Below are 19,196 nucleotides of genomic sequence, written 5' to 3'. Positions count from 1 at the left end.
ATTACCATCCCTGTGTGCCTGTTAACTCTAGCTCGGGGAGATTTAAGTGATCAAACAGAGTTTAGATTAGGAGTCTAACGAAAGTGTTTTGCAGCCTGTTTCCAAAAAACATAATGCAATCATTTGTAAACCGTAACAAACAAGTGAAAGCAAAAACTTTCCAAGGAGTTTCCCCCCAAAGTCAGGTGTGTTTATGCCTCTGTAGTCGTGCCTGCCTGCTCCGAATATGACACTTCTTGGGACCTAAAAGTGGAAATGCTCCTTCAGGTGTTCGTCGTATATGTAGTTTCAGAAATGGTAACATGGTTCAGACTGTAGAAGCAGGGAATCAACTCAACTGTTTAGTATGAGGACTTCTGGACAAAATGCACACTAGTATAGATAACAAGATCTGCTTTCTTGTCTGAAAATCGAAGTATGTAAGTCTGACCAATCAAAGTGAGCTGAACATATTTTTGTTCGTCAACTCTCCCAGAAATGGTAGGTCAGACTGTATATGAACCTTGGACCCTGAAAATATTATCTTAACCACAAAAAAGGAGGATTAAGATAAGATCCTTTTAACTACAAAACAATGCTTGGCTCGGCTCACATAGGCAACAAACTGAAACTCTTTGAAATGCTTTCTAGCTAAGTGGTAATGAGTGCAAATATTAGACAATTTTTACAATTTTATTGTTTTGTTTTTATTGCTTTAACATTATTATTGTGTCTAAAATAGGTCTCTTTTAAATGAGACTGAGTCTCAATGGGATTACCTGTATAAATAAAGGTTAAATTAAAAAAAAAGAAAGATACTAAAGGTAGGCTCATCAACAAAAAACGTTAACAGAGCATAACTCTGCTTGAATTCTGTCATCATCACGAGGAGAGCTGCTGGGGTGAGTCCTGATGTGGGTGCTTCAGGACAGGTGACTGACCTCGGCAGATGAATCCGTCTTGGATGATGGTTTGTTTGCAGACGCTGCAGTGCTTTGCCTTCTTGAAAGTCTTCACCCGGAACGTGTGGGAATGAAGAGCCTCCAACTCCTCTGGCTGCAGTCAGGAAAACAACAACAAAAGACAAAAGAGGAGGAATGTTAGTTTAAAAAAAATGTTGCAAGCTTCACTGAGTCCAGGTGGCGTGAGTCATTGAGCGGTATTTTTATGGCCATAAGATCATTCAAAACACAAATGAAATCATTTTATAAGCTAGACAATACTGAATCTATAAAGTCAAACTGTAAATCATATATCAACCCTTACATTCATCTCAGGAGCAACCCCTCCTCCAGAGGCAAATCATTACAACTAAGTTATTTGTGCTTAAAAACTTTGCTTCAAAGTCCTCTAAAGTCCTCCCAGGAAGTAAAGCTGTGGGGGTTTAAGCTGTCAGAAGCAAACAAAAAACAAAAACACTGTCTTATCTCCTGTTTTTCTTTCTTTCAACCACCTCCTACTCCTTTCTCCTCCCCACATTTGACCTGTCATCTCTTTGCCCTCCTTTGCAGGTGTGTTACACAACTCTGGAGAAACTTTATCTCCCAGGCCTGTTAAACATCCCCGAGTGTCTGTCTGCAGCCTGCTGTTTTTCCTTCACCATGTACCATCCAGCGTCCAGCCCTTTTCCTGCCGGCTTTGTAAACGCAATTTAAGGTCGTGACACACACCAAACACAAAAGTGAGACCGACTCCTGCAGGGTCTTTGTGAGAAACGTGCGTCATATTTCCATAAGCCCCCCCCTCTCCCAAAATGTTCAATCATGGGAAACGTGACATAATTTTTGTTGTTTATTTGCTCAGCTGGTCTCAGTTTGTGTCTTAAGGGAATAACAGCTTAACAGATTATACTGTTAAAGACACTTTTATATTTAATTAGAAAAGGCTGAAATGCATTGGGCAAGAACTGCAAAACAAACTTACACAACACTGCAATCCTACTGAATTTTTCTCTGTAAACGTCTCCATGCACGTGTAGGATTTTTTCATGCATCTAAGTGCCTCAACTCTACATACCTTCAGTACTGGGATGAAAGAGAAAATGGATGTGTTTTCAACACAGGAAGTGCCCGTTAGCATGGCGTTCAGCCATGAGGCTTCCATTAAGAGTGTGTGTCTGTGTGTGTGTGTGCGTGCACATGCCGGACAGGACTAAGTGACCATGTGGTTGGCATATTGGGGGACTTCTTGTACAGGAATTCTCAAACTAGAAGACCACAGAGACATATTGAGCATGTTAGAAGGAAACTCAAGTAGTTCCCTCTCTGAAAGAGCTGCCAGACCACCAACCATCACAACCTTAAAACCACTAATGCCCCCCTCCGTTTTTATTCTTCTCAGTCCAAACAGAAATCTTGTTGGAAGGCAGCGGAGTGAGAAATGACAGCACAGGAATAACGCTTCAATTATAAATCAAACTAAGTATCTGTTGGACTAAGTGTGTAGTCTGTTCCCATTTAACTGCTCTACAGTAAAGCTAACTGGTCATCAAAGTGCTACACTCCCCGTAACAACAATAGCTGTAATTTCTTTGCACTGTTAGATATGTAATTCCAGAGAGGTTTGGATTTACATGGTTTGGTTTTTAACAGTCTTTTCTAGATTTGTTCTGGTCTGTTTTGTACAACTAATAGGCAACATCAAAGGCATCATCGGAATTGTATGATTAAGCTTTCTTGGAACTTGATTTATATTAGTGATTTGCACTGTCTGAGCCTGGATTTCCTGTCATCTGGGAAGCAGTTAAAACACAAGCAGGTAATATTTCAGGTTACTCTCTAATATAACATTGAGTTCAACACTGCAAACGCTAAAATGACTCAACAAGACTTGACAAAGATTTAAAACCGGGGTCAGTGTTTAGGTATGACAGGTCTACAACATTTCCTTTAAAGGGCAAAAGCTGTTATTCTTGCACTTCCATGGACTCGGGGGAAATGTCGAAACTTGTTGATGTAGGTTTTTTACGATTTATCAGCATTTCCTGTCATACAGGCTCAATAGTATCATCCATTAAATATGGCTGATTGGCACAAAGACAGATGCCATTTTTTGGGTGTGAAACCTGAAGCCAGTGCAGAACTGCATGAAGCCTGCATTTATAACAGGCATCAGGGGTGGCAGAAACATCTATTGTCCGACAGAAGTCAGAAAACAGCCTTCAGCCTTGACCCTTAAACACTTTCCTGAAGAGTTTATGACACCAATCAATAACTTCTTGTCATATTAATAGAGTCCTTTTTGCAAATATTGGTCATTCTAGGCATCAGACAAGAACATCATCCAGGATATGCTCAAGAATTTGGGATTTACAAATCAAACAGCTTCACAGAAACATCCACACTTGCACGCACATCTGGGTTCAAAACGCCAAGATGTCAGTGATGAAAACACTCATCTCAAGTTTTGGGAACTCTACAGAAATACATGATTATCAATCCTGTCAACTTCCACATAGTGTTGAAGCAAAGATCCAGCATATTAAAAGAAGTTTTAGCAAGATTGTAGTGTCAGTATGTTCTGGTAGCAGACATCTCTCTCCAGAGGTCTTAAAAAATAACATTCAAAAGGCTAGCACTGTGAATAAGGCTTTACAGCTTTATGATGCATTACACTTTCTCAGAATTGATAGTTTCTCTGATTCACGAGCTTATCCAGAGGTTTAGCAACTTAAACATACTCCAACAGCTCTATGCAGAACTTCACTGTTTGTTTTTCAGAGCCGGATGGCAACAGCAGGACAGCCGACCCTTCATTCCATCTCCCGACTACGCCTTGCCACAACATAATGTGATTAGCTTAATCTAGTTAGACTGAAATAATGACCATGGCTGTGCAGGATGCACCATGTTGGCAAGGGGGCTTTTCTGAGGAGGAGTGAAGGTCCCTGGTTGGCACTCGTATGTATCTTGCCAAGGCCCTGGCTGCCACCTGCTGGTTTAAGACTTTGGATATGGATTTAGACTTTGAGAGGCTGGAAAAGCGTGATATGTGGGTTTAATCGTATGCTCGGTCACAGTAATTCAAGCATGTCTAAGCTTTGCCAAATTACACCAAATTTAATGGACACTGATACTGCTGGAATGAGGCAGGGCGCAGATTACGTTTATACAGAAACACTGTTTTTACTTCCAGGCTGTTGGGGAATCAACTGTCAACATAAAGAGTCTATACTATCAGCAGGCAGGTGGCTGGAGGAACACCTGCCTTTAAATTGCTTTTTGTCAAATGTCTATTCTCAAACCACACAATCAAAAACAGTCATTAAGTCCTGTGGGGGCTACAATGACATCACCTGTTTTGGATGCAATTACCACAACGATACTTGGGAAAGGATGTGAGGCAGTAGTGCGCTCTTTAGTGAACTCTCATGTACTCTGCTTCCACTGGTACATTTTAAATTTCATTTTAAAAAAAATAATTATATATTGCATAACAATACAGTAAATTAAGCTAACAGTAAAAGAAAGCTCTCAGATGTCTCTAGTGAAATAAAAAAAATGTGAAAAAATGACAGGAATCTGTTTTTAAAACAAGCCAGAATATCAAAACGTTAACATAAAGTAAAGCAGGTAACGTAAAAATAAATGGAAAATTAAATGTAACATGCTACAAACCCAGGTGTCAGTTGCTGGGGGGATGTGATCATCCTAATTCTCCCCACAAGTGAAATCCCATCACATGGTTATCCTCAATGAGAAGCCCATCATTTCCACTCAGGGCTACAGGTCTTTGTGTCCTGTTTTTACTCAGATTTTGATGCACATCTCCACAGCTTCAACATTACATGACACAAAAGAACATCACTCAGTAGTTTTTTTATTTTTGTTTGTTGGTTTTCTCATCAGCAAAAGTTCTACAGCGGAGCCAAAGCTAAAGGGTGACATGAAAATCCTGCAGACCACTGACTAGTCAGGGAGAAACACGACTAACGGGTGAAACACAGAACATCAAACTCGCTGGCTTCCTTTTCTAAAACCAGAGTTCATATCTTTGCTGTGGCATACAGCCTCCCACCAAAAAAGCCATCATTGTTTTATCATCCATCATTTCTGTTTACACTACCTTTCTGTCACGTTGGCTATGATGACCCAAGTACCGTCTGCAGTGGAATAGAGAAGTTTGGACTCCTTTAAAAGTAGATGCCTTCTCCATGCACAAGGAAATTCATTTTAATAAATTTGGGAGTTCCTATGGAGCTATAATCATGAACTAGGGATGGTCATGATGGTTACGAATAGTCATTAAACTATAAAAACAAATCTAATCTAAATCTGTTTCCTGTCATAAGTAGAGGTATTTTATAAGTAGAGGTATTTTTCTTCTCTCTTTAGTAATGAGACAATGTTTTGTAATTCCTTGTCTATAACAAACTCTCACTCTCTCCCTCTCTCTGACACACACACACACACACACACACACACACACACACCTCTACACTATGCTGCACTGTGTTAAACAGGCAGGATGTCTCAATCCAGGAGTCTATTCAGCGGCCTCTTTGACCACTCCTGAGCCTTCTCACACTCTCCCAGCCCTCTATCCATTCACACACCAGGACTTAACCAGTCAGACAGCCATGGTGGGGGGTGGTGGTGGGGGTTGGAGGGTACAGTCGTCCACTGTTATGCCACTTGTCTTGTTTGTACATTTTTATTCTCTGACTTCTGTGGGTAGAGCGGTTAAAATGAGGCTGGAGGAGTGTAATGTGCATAGAGCTGAAATTCTTTTGACTTTGAGAGGTTTAAATTTGTAGTATCACTCGAGTGCCAAGCAGTTCAAGACATCCTCCTTCACACAGCCACACAAAAGAAAGAACTCCTCAACACGTCCGTCTGTTTGAGTCCGCTTGCCCTCACCAGAAATCTGCGCTTCAGTCGTTTAACCCCAAAATGTAAATACGGCGCGCAGCAATATAGCAGGACGCTCCCTTTTGTCAGCCCTTAATTGTTTCCGATCATTAGCGATGCACCCGGGGCTCTCAGACTTTGTTTATTGTTTCGGGGTGGAGTATATGGGGGATTCGACTGAGGATGATGAGGAGACCTATGGGGGTGGGGAGCACAGATCTGCAGAATTAAAGACGTCCCTCTGAGTGCGTTCATGGGATATGAAGCCCAAGCTGATCATTTTTTGTTTCAACCTGTAGCGGCCCATGCAAATGGACTCTGTCCCTCACATTTGCGTCACACTTCAGGCTCTCAAATGGACCACAAAGGAAGGAAATGGTTTCAGACAACCACCCGGGACCCCCGAAAGCTGGGGTCAGGGTGTACAAATACCCCCCCCTCGTCAACTCAGGCACTGCAGCTCCTGGGAACAGACTCCCGTTCCCTTAGAGACGCACACATAATCTCCTGCCTAACACTCATTAGCACGCATGGGCAAAACAGGCGCTCTCGTGCATAAAGATGTGCAAATACGTACACACAGATGAACAGACCTCCTACATCACACATTCATACACATATGTGCAGAAATAACTGACCATCACTCACAAATTCCACCCTCATTTTACACTTTTCATTCCTAAAAGTTGTAAAAAGAAGAGGAAGGTCTTCACTTAGCAGCTGCTACCTTTCCACTTTTCCCAGTTTAGTTTTAGGCACAGCCTGGAACGGTAACAAAAGGGCTGACATCAAGAAGTTTAAACCAGATTTTTTCCTCTTTAATGGAACAATAGGTTTAGATGTTAATCAATACTGTGTTGTTAAAATTTAAGGTTAAAAGATCTGTTATTTTTATCTGTATTGGGCTCCCTGGACTGTTGTGGTTGACGGGGCTCAGCATGAGAGCTGCTCATGCTTTCACCAGTACCAGCTGTCCAGCCATCAGCAGCAGAAGTTTTACATCCACCACTTTTGCAAGATTCTAGCCTGATGCACATTGGGCTTTAATATCTGCAGTCTAAAAAACAATCTTTGGTTTTGTCATCGTTCCTCTTTGTTTTGGGGGGCATTGATTGCACTGTCAGTAACACCCACATCAGTCCAGAGGCATTTCTTGTTAAGTCATGACATTAAATCTTTAAGTTTTACTTTTTTCTGTTCCTTCACAAAAATTCTTTTTTCTTTTTTTCACTTTACAGATTTGGATTTTCTTGATCGCTAAACTGACACATTGCCTGTAAAGAGTCTTGACAACATTGTGCTGGAGGGATAAAACACACTTGTGGTCGAGTTCATCATTTTCAAATGATGCATTTTAACAACTGTTTGCTTACGTTTACATGTAGTGGACGTAGTGGTTTCTGATTAGTTTGTAGTTCTGGTTGATATATTTTGCCAGTGATAGGATTAGTTATTTGTGTGATGAACACTAATGAATTATTACATTTTCAAGCTAGTGGCTTCAGAACACAAAAACCAGTGTGTGGACAGTATTGTCATCATTGCCACCACTTGTTTGGCCAGCATTTAGTCACAATATATCTGCTACGCTGGCTCAAGGTGTCCATCAGAGGCAGCTACAACCAAAAACCTCTGCACAGCTGCAGGCTGCACTCAGCCATTCCTCCACAGCAGGTCCTCCATGCATTGTGTCCTCATATCAAATGTCTTGTGTATACATATATTAGAACACTGGTAACTACAATCTAAAACACAAAACTGTGTTTATTTAATCGACTACTACAAGTAGACATTAAATGATGGGCAATTTTATTCATCATTTTGTTTTTTGTTCTCCTCATGGGAGGATTATGGGTCAAACTGGGGGCATGGGGGTACCTCCCAAAGGCAATGGCAGGGGAAACAGTGTTGTCCAAGAACTCAAAATGCACAATTACAGAAACATGATCTCGTCACGTAGCGAAAAACCGCCATAATTTGATTAATGGCAGAAAAATTAAACTCAAATTTGAGATTTTCTTTTTTAAAAACATCTGAAACACATTTGTCCAAGGCTGAGTTTTAGATTTCAGATAGCACTGTTTTTCTTGCAATGGATATAAAGTTTTAGAATCATACTGTTCATACAGCTTCAGCATGTATTAGGTAATGTTATAGTATGGAGATAAACCCTTCCAGACTCTGCTTGGCGACAGACATTCCAGCTGAATAAGGTAACCAAGAGGCTGTTTTTCTCCTCAAGTTTAGAATTCAAAACTATTCCCTCAACTGCTTCCCACATGTGACTCATGCAGAGACCTACGTATGTACACACACTGATTTCCCCTCTGATTACACTGGCACTTGATGCATTACCTCATATACACACAGAACCATGTTTGTATGGGTACAAACGCCTCTGACACTTGGCCGTACTGCTCAATTCAGTCTATCAGCTGTAAAAGCTGTAAGAGTAAAGTAAGTTTAAAAACAAAATATAAAAAAAAAATAAAATAAAAATAGAATTGCAAACAAAATTTGGTTCCTTTTAATAATAAACAGACAATAAAAAAAACCCCGTATACCATACACACAACACAAAATATTAAAGGATCAAAGACATGAAGTGGGAATGTGTGAGCAAACTAAAGTTTATTTTTAAACTGTCTTTACAATATCTGATACAAATTTTTCAAATCCATGTGCATCTAACAGTAGTTTTCTGACAAAAGCCCCATTTTTTAGTAATTATGAATTTTGCTTTCAGTGTGATATGGCTAAAATGGTTATTTCAGCACACCAGTAAAATCATCAGGACTAGCTAATTGTTTTCTTTTACTGAAAACAATTAGCTAGTGTTGTACTAGAAGGCCACACGAGGCATTATCACAGTCAATGGGAGTTAAAAACAAAATGTACACACAAAATGTTTAATTTCATATCAGTCAGTTCCAGGTTCAAATGTTCACTGTCCCTAAAAACAAGACAAAGAAACAGACATACCACTGACAGTTAAAGAGTAAAATATTTTTATAATCCTGATAACGTGCTCATAGTCAAGTGTAGCATCCAGGCATCCATGGAAAACAAAATAACAAGGCTAAGAGTAAGAAGATAGGAGTAAACTAGCTAGATGTCACCTAAAGATAAGTAGGCTAATGCTCAATCAGCAGAGAAAAGTGCCATCACATGACAAAAATTACATTAAAAAATGAGGATAAAAAATTAAAAGTTAGAGAATCTGAGATGACCCCATTCACACGATGATACTGGCAATTAATATGGTGCACCACAATTCAATTTATGTGTGTTAGAGGAAAAAAGTTACATCTGTTACATCAGTTACAGCTGGCTAGACGGCTGGGGTGTAACATTTCTCCAAAACCACCATTTGCTGGCACAGCATCCGAATTTAAAATGTCAAGAAACAAAAGATGTAGCTACTACTATTGCCCTACTATCTTACCCTGAAATTCCTGACCTAACAAGTGTTGCTGGAACAGTCCACAGTAATTGCTTATTCTCCACTTAAACTGGTCCTAGAAACTAACAATGACACCACTCCCCATGACCAAAAAGAACCCAACCAACCAAAAAAAAAAAAAAAAAAAAACCCAAAACAAAGACATTTTGTCTTCATATTGATAAGAAAATAGAACTTTTCACCAGGTTTCATGCAGGAAAAAAGTAAGTGTTTTGTGATTTTTCAGCTGTAGTGAGAAGAGGTGAGAAAGAAGCCGCCACAACAGAAGAGACGGACAAGCACCAGCCGTCCGTCCTCCCCTTCTGTGTCGATTTCCTACAGCGTGAATGGAGGCAGTGAATAGCATATACACACAGTATAGTGCTTCATTATTGACCCCCACCAATCGAACACTATTGTTCTTCCCGCTGAGGCCAGAAGACTAACCGAGACCTCTGCAGTCAGCTGGGTTAATGAGCCAGCTAGCACACTACAATCTCTCATATGGGACACCATATGCATGGATAGACATTTTAACAAGATGCATTGGAGTGATCACTGCATGTCTCCATCTGTGTTTTTGTGTATACACATGTAACGCTCACTGACTCAATGAGTGTGCAAGCAAAACTAATTTCAGATGACTGCAAACAGAATTTCTGAAAGATTTCTCAAAAGCTTTTTCTACTTTTGTGACGACCCCCCCTCCCATCCTCCAGAGGACGGTCCCCTTTCACAAAAGGCTGCTATTCTTCATTTCAGCTGGCAAAGGACAACTGACCTCTAACCTATCTCCTCTTCTCCACGACCTGACCTCTTTCCTCCACGCACTACCTTCATCGATTCAAGTCTTTCCCCATCACCAGCTAAAAATCCAAATACAATATACAATACAATCGTAACCTCTATTCTCTTTCCATCTAAACTCATGATATCATGTGACTATAAACAACTCAAATAGTTGGGGGGGGGGGGGGGGGGGGGGGGGTATAATTAAAAAAAAACAGAGTCTCTCTCCTTGGAAACTTTACAAACTTCACAAAGTATATTAGATCATTTTCAATGGTACCTAAACTGTACAGCCTATCAGAATGAGGCATGACTATAACAGTGGGTTTAAAATGGGGGTCATTAAAAAATTCCAGCTTTGCCAAACCCCCCCGAATAATTTAAACAGCACTTAAACTTCAGTTGAGAAATCAAAGGACAAGTTACTGAAAGATGCAAATGCTACCTGTAAAGTGGTGCTAAACTTTGTAATGCTCCCTCTTAACCAGTGATGAAAGATACAGATAATTGCTGTCTTTGAACTAATGAGGCAAGACTGCTAATGTTACCAGTAATCTGATGCTTAACGGCCTGTATAAACCTGTTCAAATATGTCAATGCTACAGCTCTAACATCTCCAGGACTTATGTAATCATGGACTCGAGTAGCTCTGCTAGAGTCACAGTTGAAAATAATCCTCATTTATCCCACACCGGGCTTTGGTGGAGGCCCTCAGTTTGAAACGAGCCATATTAGTTTATCTAGTTTTAAGTCCACTTTCTCTGGATTGGCTGCCACTTGCAAACAGCTTGAAGAGTAGGTGGGAGGGGCTCAACTCAAGCTGTGATGCAAAAGTAGAAAAAAAAATTGCCTGAAACAGAGCATTTTGCCTAACAAGGCCTGTGCTTAGTCTCCCAGGGATTAGTTGCATCTACTCTGACCTCATTATTATCTAATATGAACATTCTCCATGGTAACAGTAGATTTGATAGAAAATAAAGAAGAGCTTAACATGTCTTTAAATGATCCAACACAATATAACACTGAAGACTTTGATTCTTAAAGGCAGAGTTGACAGTTGCATGCAAAAGTTTGGCCACCCCTGTGCAAACATACACACGCCTTTGGCAACGGTGTCAAAACAGCTCAATTTATACCTCATCTTTCAGCATGACTTGTATCTAAAACAGCTCTAGATTATCCAGATATTGTTTTGCATACAAAATACGTCAGGCATCAAGTATTACGACTGCGTCGCCCATCCTGCAACTCTTTGTGGTACTGCCACCAAAAGGTCTATCGGATTTGCCTTGTAAGTTTTTGTATAAAAAATAACAACAGCAATAAGTTCACAATTTCTAGTCTTATGAATGTCAAAATTTGCTGATTATTGTTTATATCTAGCAAACAAAGCTGAATACTTTTAGGCTGCTGTTTAGACAAAAAAAAAAGACAAAAAAGAACATTTTAACTTCTGGGCAATTTTTAAGGGATATTTTCAAAAAAAACAGGCAATCAACTGAATTAACGCAGATGCATCTAACCTATTAGCATGCACAAAACAGTAAGGATGAAGTTAGGAGAATGAGAAACATGAGCTTACACAACAACAGTGAGTGTTCTTCTTCCTTTCACAAACTCCTACAACACCATTTTCAGCTGATTCTCACATTTCTGTTTAGCCTTTGACTCCTTTCACATGCGATGCCAATTAGCAATTATGTGCACGGGCCTTGTTTGTAGCAGTGTTATTCTGTCTTTAACTGAACCTCAACAAAACTAATTTGTTATGACTATTATTCAGCTTCAGTCAGACAGAAAAACACTTCCAGCCTCAAGCTGCATGCCAACCAGAGGCTTAATTTTCTGTTACCACCAGCGCATTGTTGATATTTTCATAGGCTAAATGACAGAACAGTAACTTTACAAAATATTTCCACAAAGCTCATCCAGATAGCTTTGTAATGACTTCTTGGTCAACTCTCGAGGAGAAAGTGAGAGCACATAAAACAAGCCTGGCTCCAATTAACTGCCTTGCTCTGACTGGCATGTTACAATACATTCAGCAGTTGAAGAAGGGAGTTTCTCTGAATCCCCTAATTGTCAGCAGCCCACTACAGAACAAGTGCAGTGAGCAACAATTCACAGCTAAATACCAGAAAGAAGAGAGCTCCCCCAAAGCTTTCCTTCCGCTCTCTGGTTCCCACTAACCAAATAGTCTTACAATGAACAGTCACCTGCTTTTCATTTAGGGGGGAAAAATGCACCCCAGGCATTCCAGTCCAGTCTCTCTTTCCTCCACTTTACTTCCTCTGACTCTACAGGCATTTCATTTCAGTGAGGTGGATCTCAAGGAGGAAATTACTCAGTCATCCAGAAGTAAAGAGAGGGGGGGGAAAAATCCCTTCTTTTTCACAGAGCATTAGAATAACGCACAGCAGTCATCTTTTCTAAGTTGTCACAATCTGGTACTCATTCAACTTTGTGAGTAGCATAGGAAGCAATGGAGAAAGGTAGGGGAACAATAGAGGTGGTCAGCCCTCCTACCGAAACACAACAAAGACACAATCTGTGACTTTTTATGTTAGGTCCTGAATTTTAACGCAGAACACCACACCAACCAGTATCTCAAGGTTCTTCATTGACAATCCCCTATGACAGGCTCGGCCAACGGCAGGCCTCGAGGGCCGGTGTCGTGCAGGTTTTAGATATCACCCTGGGTCTAAACACCTGGATCAAATGATTAGTTCATTTTAGTTCAATGTAGCCATTTAAATCAGCTGTGATGAATCAAGGATACATCTAAAACCTGCAGGACACCGGCCCTCGAGGCTTAGTCTACATCCATTTAACCTCCATTTTCAGAAATAATCTCTATCTGCAACCCACTAAATACATATTAACCTCCCTTTTCACAGACAACATGCATGTGTGTGTTCTTTATGCAAACAGGATCGAGAAGGCTGGTTTGTTTTCGGAAAACACTGCACAGGTAGATAGAGATTTCTGTGGTTGGACCGAAGATGAGGTGAAAGTGTTGCTGGAAGTTACCACATGAGTCTAAGGCAACTTTAGTGAAGAAAGTCACAGCTGTGAGTCCGTGGACAAATGTTTGCCAAAGTTTCAAGTTTATCCTTTGAGATCAAAGCACGATCCTGGATTTTAAACTGCAGTTAGGTCAACACTTTTCCAGCGTGTGTGTGTAAATGTGGTAAAAACATAGTCTACGTGCTCATTAGATTCAACCCATATCAAGTGCAAGGTTGTATGAACTTTTTTCTTTTTTTTGGGGGGGGGGGGGTTAGGAGCTAGTTAGGACGCATGCACCCTAACTAACCCTTTTAGCATCTGTCTCTATTGCAATGTAGAAACAAATAGACACACGCGGTAATGAAATATTTCTGCAACAGCTTCAACCATGACGTCAGTACTGATGGTGCAAGTAGACAGAAAGTATGCAGGGAGGTGCTGCCGTGTTATCTGTTTTTAGTTTTTATATCTAATTTTACATTGCTGATAGCTTTCTTTAAGAGGAGCAGCGTACTATTCTTCCTCTTGCTTCCACTAGGTTGCTGAATTTTAAAAAATTCTAATAATTTTTTTTGTAAAGGTATTTGATTCAAGTTTGACCAATCAGCAACCAGCCTAGCAGTTATTCAGTGTCACTCAGGAGTACGTAACTTAGATTAGGTACTTTTTCTCCACCTATTCCAACCTTAAAAAAAAGAAAAGAAAAACGTGTTGTAGGGCAAGATAGTGTGGTAAAACACATGCACCAGGTGCAGACCGCCATAACACAACCCACTAGTTCCTACAGTGGCCAGAGTATTGGCATCACACTGGAGTTTAACCATCTTCACTGATCCCTTAGACACTCTGCTACAGTCAGGTCTAATTTCAGATCACAGCTGTTCTATAAGTTTGTTTATTGCCAGTTAGCAAATGTTAGCATGTTAAAATGGTTTTGGAACATCATATCAAATTAACATTAGTGTGTGTGATTAACCCCATATCGGCAACACAATAGGTCTGTCAGCTCTCTTATGTTATAACCGTGATGTTTCAACCTTGATGAGGTTCATTATAAACCACACAAGGGCTTTACCAGGTTCAATCCAATCACATTGCACATTTGCATTTTTACATTGAAATCAGTTAGGTCCTAGAAAGAGCTGCAGATGACATCTAAAATGATATTATAGATGCAAAACAAACTATAATCGGTGGCTGTGATACTTTTTTCATACTAATGAGATAATTTAAAAACAAAAACTTTATTTATCAAACAGAAAATGTTGGATACTCATCAATTTAATCATGTAACAGGAAACGCATTAATTGTCAATCTGTTGATCCCACTTTGCTTATTCTTGTTTTTACTTATTCAACTTTAAAGAGCTGCTCTTTTCTTTTGTCTGCAACCTCAAAAGAAATTCTTTATTACTGCTGTAACACAATTACAGTATCGTTTCCTGGCTTGGACTCAGGTATCTGTTTCGAAATGTTACAGCAAATCCGTATTAAGCAATTGATAAGATTTCAGCTTCATTTGTTTTTACAGAAAATCTCAAAATCGCCTGAGATAAACTTTGTCTAAAGAAAACAGTTGAACCTTCTGAACTTTCCCTCGCAGCGTTGTCATATAGCAGCGTATGAAAATAAATTATACATGCGGAACATAGAGAGCTACAAGCTCCAAATAAAAAAGCAGACAGTGCCTGCCAAAGGTTTAGATTCAGAAGGATAAAAATGGGTTTAATCAAAGACAGCCAAAGTTCATCATAGGAGGAAACTGCTGAGGGAAACAGCATGAGCTCCATATCGTGCTGGGTTGGCAGAGGCAGACGCTCTTGGATGGGACGAGTGAAACTAAAACCATAACCCCAGATGAAGGAAGAATGGGGATGACATGTTTTGGGGGACTTTGTTCTTATGATTAGATCTTATTATTTCCTGATGAGAGCTTCTTCTGCTTTTCCCAACCTAAATCTTATCTAAAAATACAAAAAATATAAAGAAAATCTAAAAAGTGCAGAAAATTATTCATGGCACCAGCAAAACTAAACCAAGCCAACCACCTGAGCATGAATTCAAATAATTAAAGAATCTCGAAGCTCCCCCGATCCCTTTTGGATAAATGCACGGGCAGCGCAGCATGATGCTGTCAGCGCCGCTTCCAATGAGCGTTGTTTGGCCTCACTCTTGAATGCACAGGTAACCACAGGAGGTCTTAGATCAAGTCCAAAGTAGTAGGTTATCATGGCATTAAGAAGCTCTGTGACTCTCATTGGGACAAATCAAGCAAGTGGACGGCTAGTAAACGGGAGAAGTAAAGCCCAGCGTTAAGGAGAAAGCTCCTCGTCCTTTCTCTTAATCTCCACAGAGTGCTTTATCATGATGTCAGGCTCTCAAACAAATGTGCTCGATTTCTGGAATCAGATTAAAAAAGGTGACATGTTTCCTGGCTTTAAACCGTGTTTGTGCTTTGTTGCTGTATTTTTTAAAAAATTACAGAAGTTTAACTTGGCTGCTAAGTTGTGCTCTGGCACTGAAGACGCTTGAAAATTCGAGTCTACGTGTACATGTAAGGAATGTTTTGGCTTGCAATTAGTCTACTGCACACATGAGATATGAAGCATATCCATATAAGGTGACTTTCAGCACTAAACACGGGGTCGATAAACAACACAGTAAACGTTTGAATCTTCTTTGACATTTTTCTCTCAATCACCTTCCTACTGTGAGCAGAAAGGGTTCGAATGTACGTCTCTTTAATTAGCAAGGGTGTAACAATTCTTAAATGAGATGTACTGTAATGTTTAAAGTTCAGGTAAGTAGTGAGATGGAAATACATCACAATACCAGAGTTTGTTTTTTCTTCATAATCCAATCATAATCAAGTGATCACTTTTTTCCCCTGCTTCTTCTTTTTCATCTCCTCCAAAGAAAATGTTTGTGAAGTCAAACTAAAGCCCAACAATGAAAGCATGAGCCTCTAATAATCAGAGAACAGAGGTGAAAATCCACAACAGATTTACCAGTCAGCAGCAACAAGGAATACTTGGCTATAGTTGTACCTTAATCTGATTAATGTAAACAGAAAAACCTAAAATAGTGTTACATGAATCCACTGAACTGCTGATGATCAACTGACCTAAATTTCTAGCTTAAACCTCTACAAATGTTTGTTTCTATACTTCTTTTCTGGCGCAGGTACAGCTTTAATATGTTAAAATCTGTACATCACTGGTGACTGCATTACAAAATTGCAGATTAGTTTTGCAATAAACGTGGCCCCAGGTACCACAGTGCGCTTCCTGTTAGCTGCCTTAATTATTACCAGGTTCAAACACCTACACACACTCAAGAGCATACTCTACAGCCAGTCCACATTGTTGTTCTACTTCTCAAATGTTCACCTTTGACCCTCCTTGTTCTCAAAGTCTAAGGCATTTCCTTGAGTGAGGTCACCTGTATTAAATTATTGTCTAGCACAAAAGCAGAATCCAGAGAGGGAGACAAAAGGTAGAAAGCTGTTGTTGAGGAAGAGTGAAGAATATACTTTATTTAAACAAGATGGTACCTAAAAAAATATAACAAAGTGTTTCTTAACAGTCAAAAACTAAGATAAAATCCATGAAACAAGCCAAAGACTCCAGTATATTTGGTTAAAGGTCATTTTAATCATAAAGTAACAAAAGCAAAAAGTCATGGATTCGCCAGACTCAAACAAACCATGTGATAGACATGACTTTGGGATAAGCAGAGGTTTAAAGGACAAGTATTAAACTTTCTAAGAGGCCAGGTGGGTTAAGCTCTTCAGAGAAAGTAATATTTCTACTAAAGTGGACACAAATGTTTAATGAGCATGGTGTCTAATGTCACCAATGAAAATGTAGATAAACTAACTTTACAGCAGTCTAGCAGCCAGTATCCCTGGATTAGGTAGAGTAAAATGAGGCAATCTAATTACGTTTCTGAATTCCAAACTTCCTGTCACAGAAAACCAGAATACCATGGGAGGTTTAGGACCAATGCGCCCAGTGAAGCATAGACAAAGCTGAGGGGGTCCCTCAGGACCAAAAGGGGCGGGTGGGGGTATTACACAAAGCTCAACATCTCTTGTAAATCAATGAGCAAGAGTTAAACGTCCCTTTTTGTTGTTCATGATTTTTCATCTAAGTCACGACCGTGAGAAGAAGCCACACAAAGATAAAGATGACAAAACTCCCCAACATGTCAACAAGTGGGTCAGCATCAAACCCAGAATGTAACTGTGAGGCAAACTCACTCAAGGGAGAGAAAAAATATTTGGGGTAACATAAACGCAGATGTTACGGTTAGGAGTGGTGATGTATTTCAAAGGGGGCCACACATGCGGAGCACTTTTCCCCAATCAGAGGTAATCTTAGGCAATGGGATTGAGGCAGAAGCTAACTACGAACAGAGAGAGACAGAAAAGGGAGAGTGGAAAAGGAGATGAGCTCAGAGAGCGTGTCGGAAAACGGCCAAAAGTAGACAACATCCAGGATGACAGTAGGTACTACACAGAGATATGCTAACCCACTTCTATGTGTTGCAGCTGTGAAGTTTTTGGGCTTCTTATCTATGTTTTATTGCCATTTAATCTTTTTTTCGGTAAGTGGCTTCCTTTCCCGTTAGAGCCAACTTTTCAACAACTCAGCTTTCGATTAATACATAACTGTGATGGCTTTTTGGAAGACTGCATGCATTTGTAGAACTCCCAAAATCCCTCTGTCTGCATAGTCAAGGACTACACAAATGGGCACTACCATGAGACCATGCAACTTGCATAAAGGCATGGAGGCTGGAGTAGTAACAACAGGCTTGCAGTATGTTTTGATTTTCAAGTCAAGACAACTAAAGACCACCAACCTAACATTCTTCAGATGACACAAATTCCCAGAACGATCCTTTTGAGACCCAACTCTGACACTACAGCGTCTGTACGTTAATGGATATCGATCATCCGGAGGAGTTCTTTGATCCCTCGAAACTGTGAAGGTTCAGCCGACGTCAATATTTGCTCCGACAGAAGTGTGAGGCCAATATGTGAGACTGTGGTTATAGTTAGATCAGAGGCACCTGGTCACTGCTACCGACACTCCGGCACATATCCTATCAACTTGCCTGTTTGGTCTAAAGGCCAAAGTAAGTGGGTGTGTTAATAACCTACTGCTCCTGAATGTCAACAGGATTTGCATGGCTTTTAAACTTTATAGGCTGTGGGCTGGTAAAGGGCATTTCATTGTTTTTCCAGGCCCCTACAGAGAAACCTGATTTAAAAAAAAAAATTGAAAAAAATCCCTAAAACCCTTTTTGGCATTCATTAATTATTCAAAGTGTCTGGCGGAGGGTCAGCACTCTACTGAAGGTCTTCTTTCAAGGCCTTTCTCATCATCCGTAAATACTTTGCCCTCCCGTTTCGCCCGCAGCATCTTCTATTCATTTCCTGCGTCCTTCAAGTCGCTCCTGCCGTTTCCTATATTTCTCTAAGCATTTCTTTCAGCTTCCATGCTGGAAAAATCTTCCTTTATCCTGCTCTGACAAGAGGAAGCCCTCCCCATTGGAGGCTAAGGAACAGATCTCGTCTAGTTCCAGAAGCCAGTCTGTTTCCTGAAGCTGAACTTACTCGCTGTCAGGTGCCCAGTCTCCCACTTTGTATCATTCTATTCTACAGACCAGTCTCTTCATAACAGCTTTTGCAGCTGTACTCACTTTCCCATCTGTTCAAGGAGGACGTCTACAGTATGCAGACTTCATCATCAAATGGACAGTCCCTTTTCTGTTTTTATGTTTAATCTTGGAAAAGAGATTTGTGGCAATGGGTCGCCTCGTCTTTGCAATGTAAAACACATTCCTTAAAGACAAATTTGAGTAAATCATAGGCTGAAAAAAGCCACCATGACGCCTCCTGTCTGTTTGTCAACTCAAGTTTAGCACTGTCACCCTCCCCATCTTGGTTTTGTTAGAACTCAAGCCTAATTTATGTTAAGACATTTGTGTCTCTTCACGTCTTTGGCAGAGTCAAAGATTTTGGGTATGCAACCAGCCCAGTCCAGACGTGCTTGCTTTTGGTTCACCAAGAGTTAGTGCAAAGCCCAACGTTGACTGGCAGAATGCTGATTTGTTGAAGA

General features: G+C 40.2%; 1 protein-coding gene across 12 annotated transcripts in view; it reads right to left on the bottom strand.

The window, feature by feature from the left end:
* The window catches only part of tns1b (tensin 1b), a 197,763-nt gene that overhangs the window by 138,222 nt on the left and 40,345 nt on the right, over nt 1-19,196 (bottom strand). For all 12 annotated transcript variants that reach the window (XM_085374835.1, XM_085374837.1, XM_085374838.1 and 9 more), the window contains exon 2: nt 921-1,035. In XM_085374835.1, coding sequence (XP_085230961.1) covers nt 921-1,035 — 115 coding nt within the window. The remainder of the gene's footprint in view (nt 1-920; nt 1,036-19,196) is intronic.

This window comes from Diplotaxodon limnothrissa, linkage group LG16, assembly GCF_057381915.1.
Source record: "Diplotaxodon limnothrissa isolate DT_005_m linkage group LG16, D_limnothrissa_male_GT1.1, whole genome shotgun sequence".
In the NCBI taxonomy this organism is placed as follows: Eukaryota; Metazoa; Chordata; class Actinopteri; order Cichliformes; family Cichlidae; genus Diplotaxodon; species Diplotaxodon limnothrissa.
The sequence above is the reverse complement of the archived record's forward strand: the minus strand, read 5'-3'. Positions and strand labels throughout refer to the sequence as shown.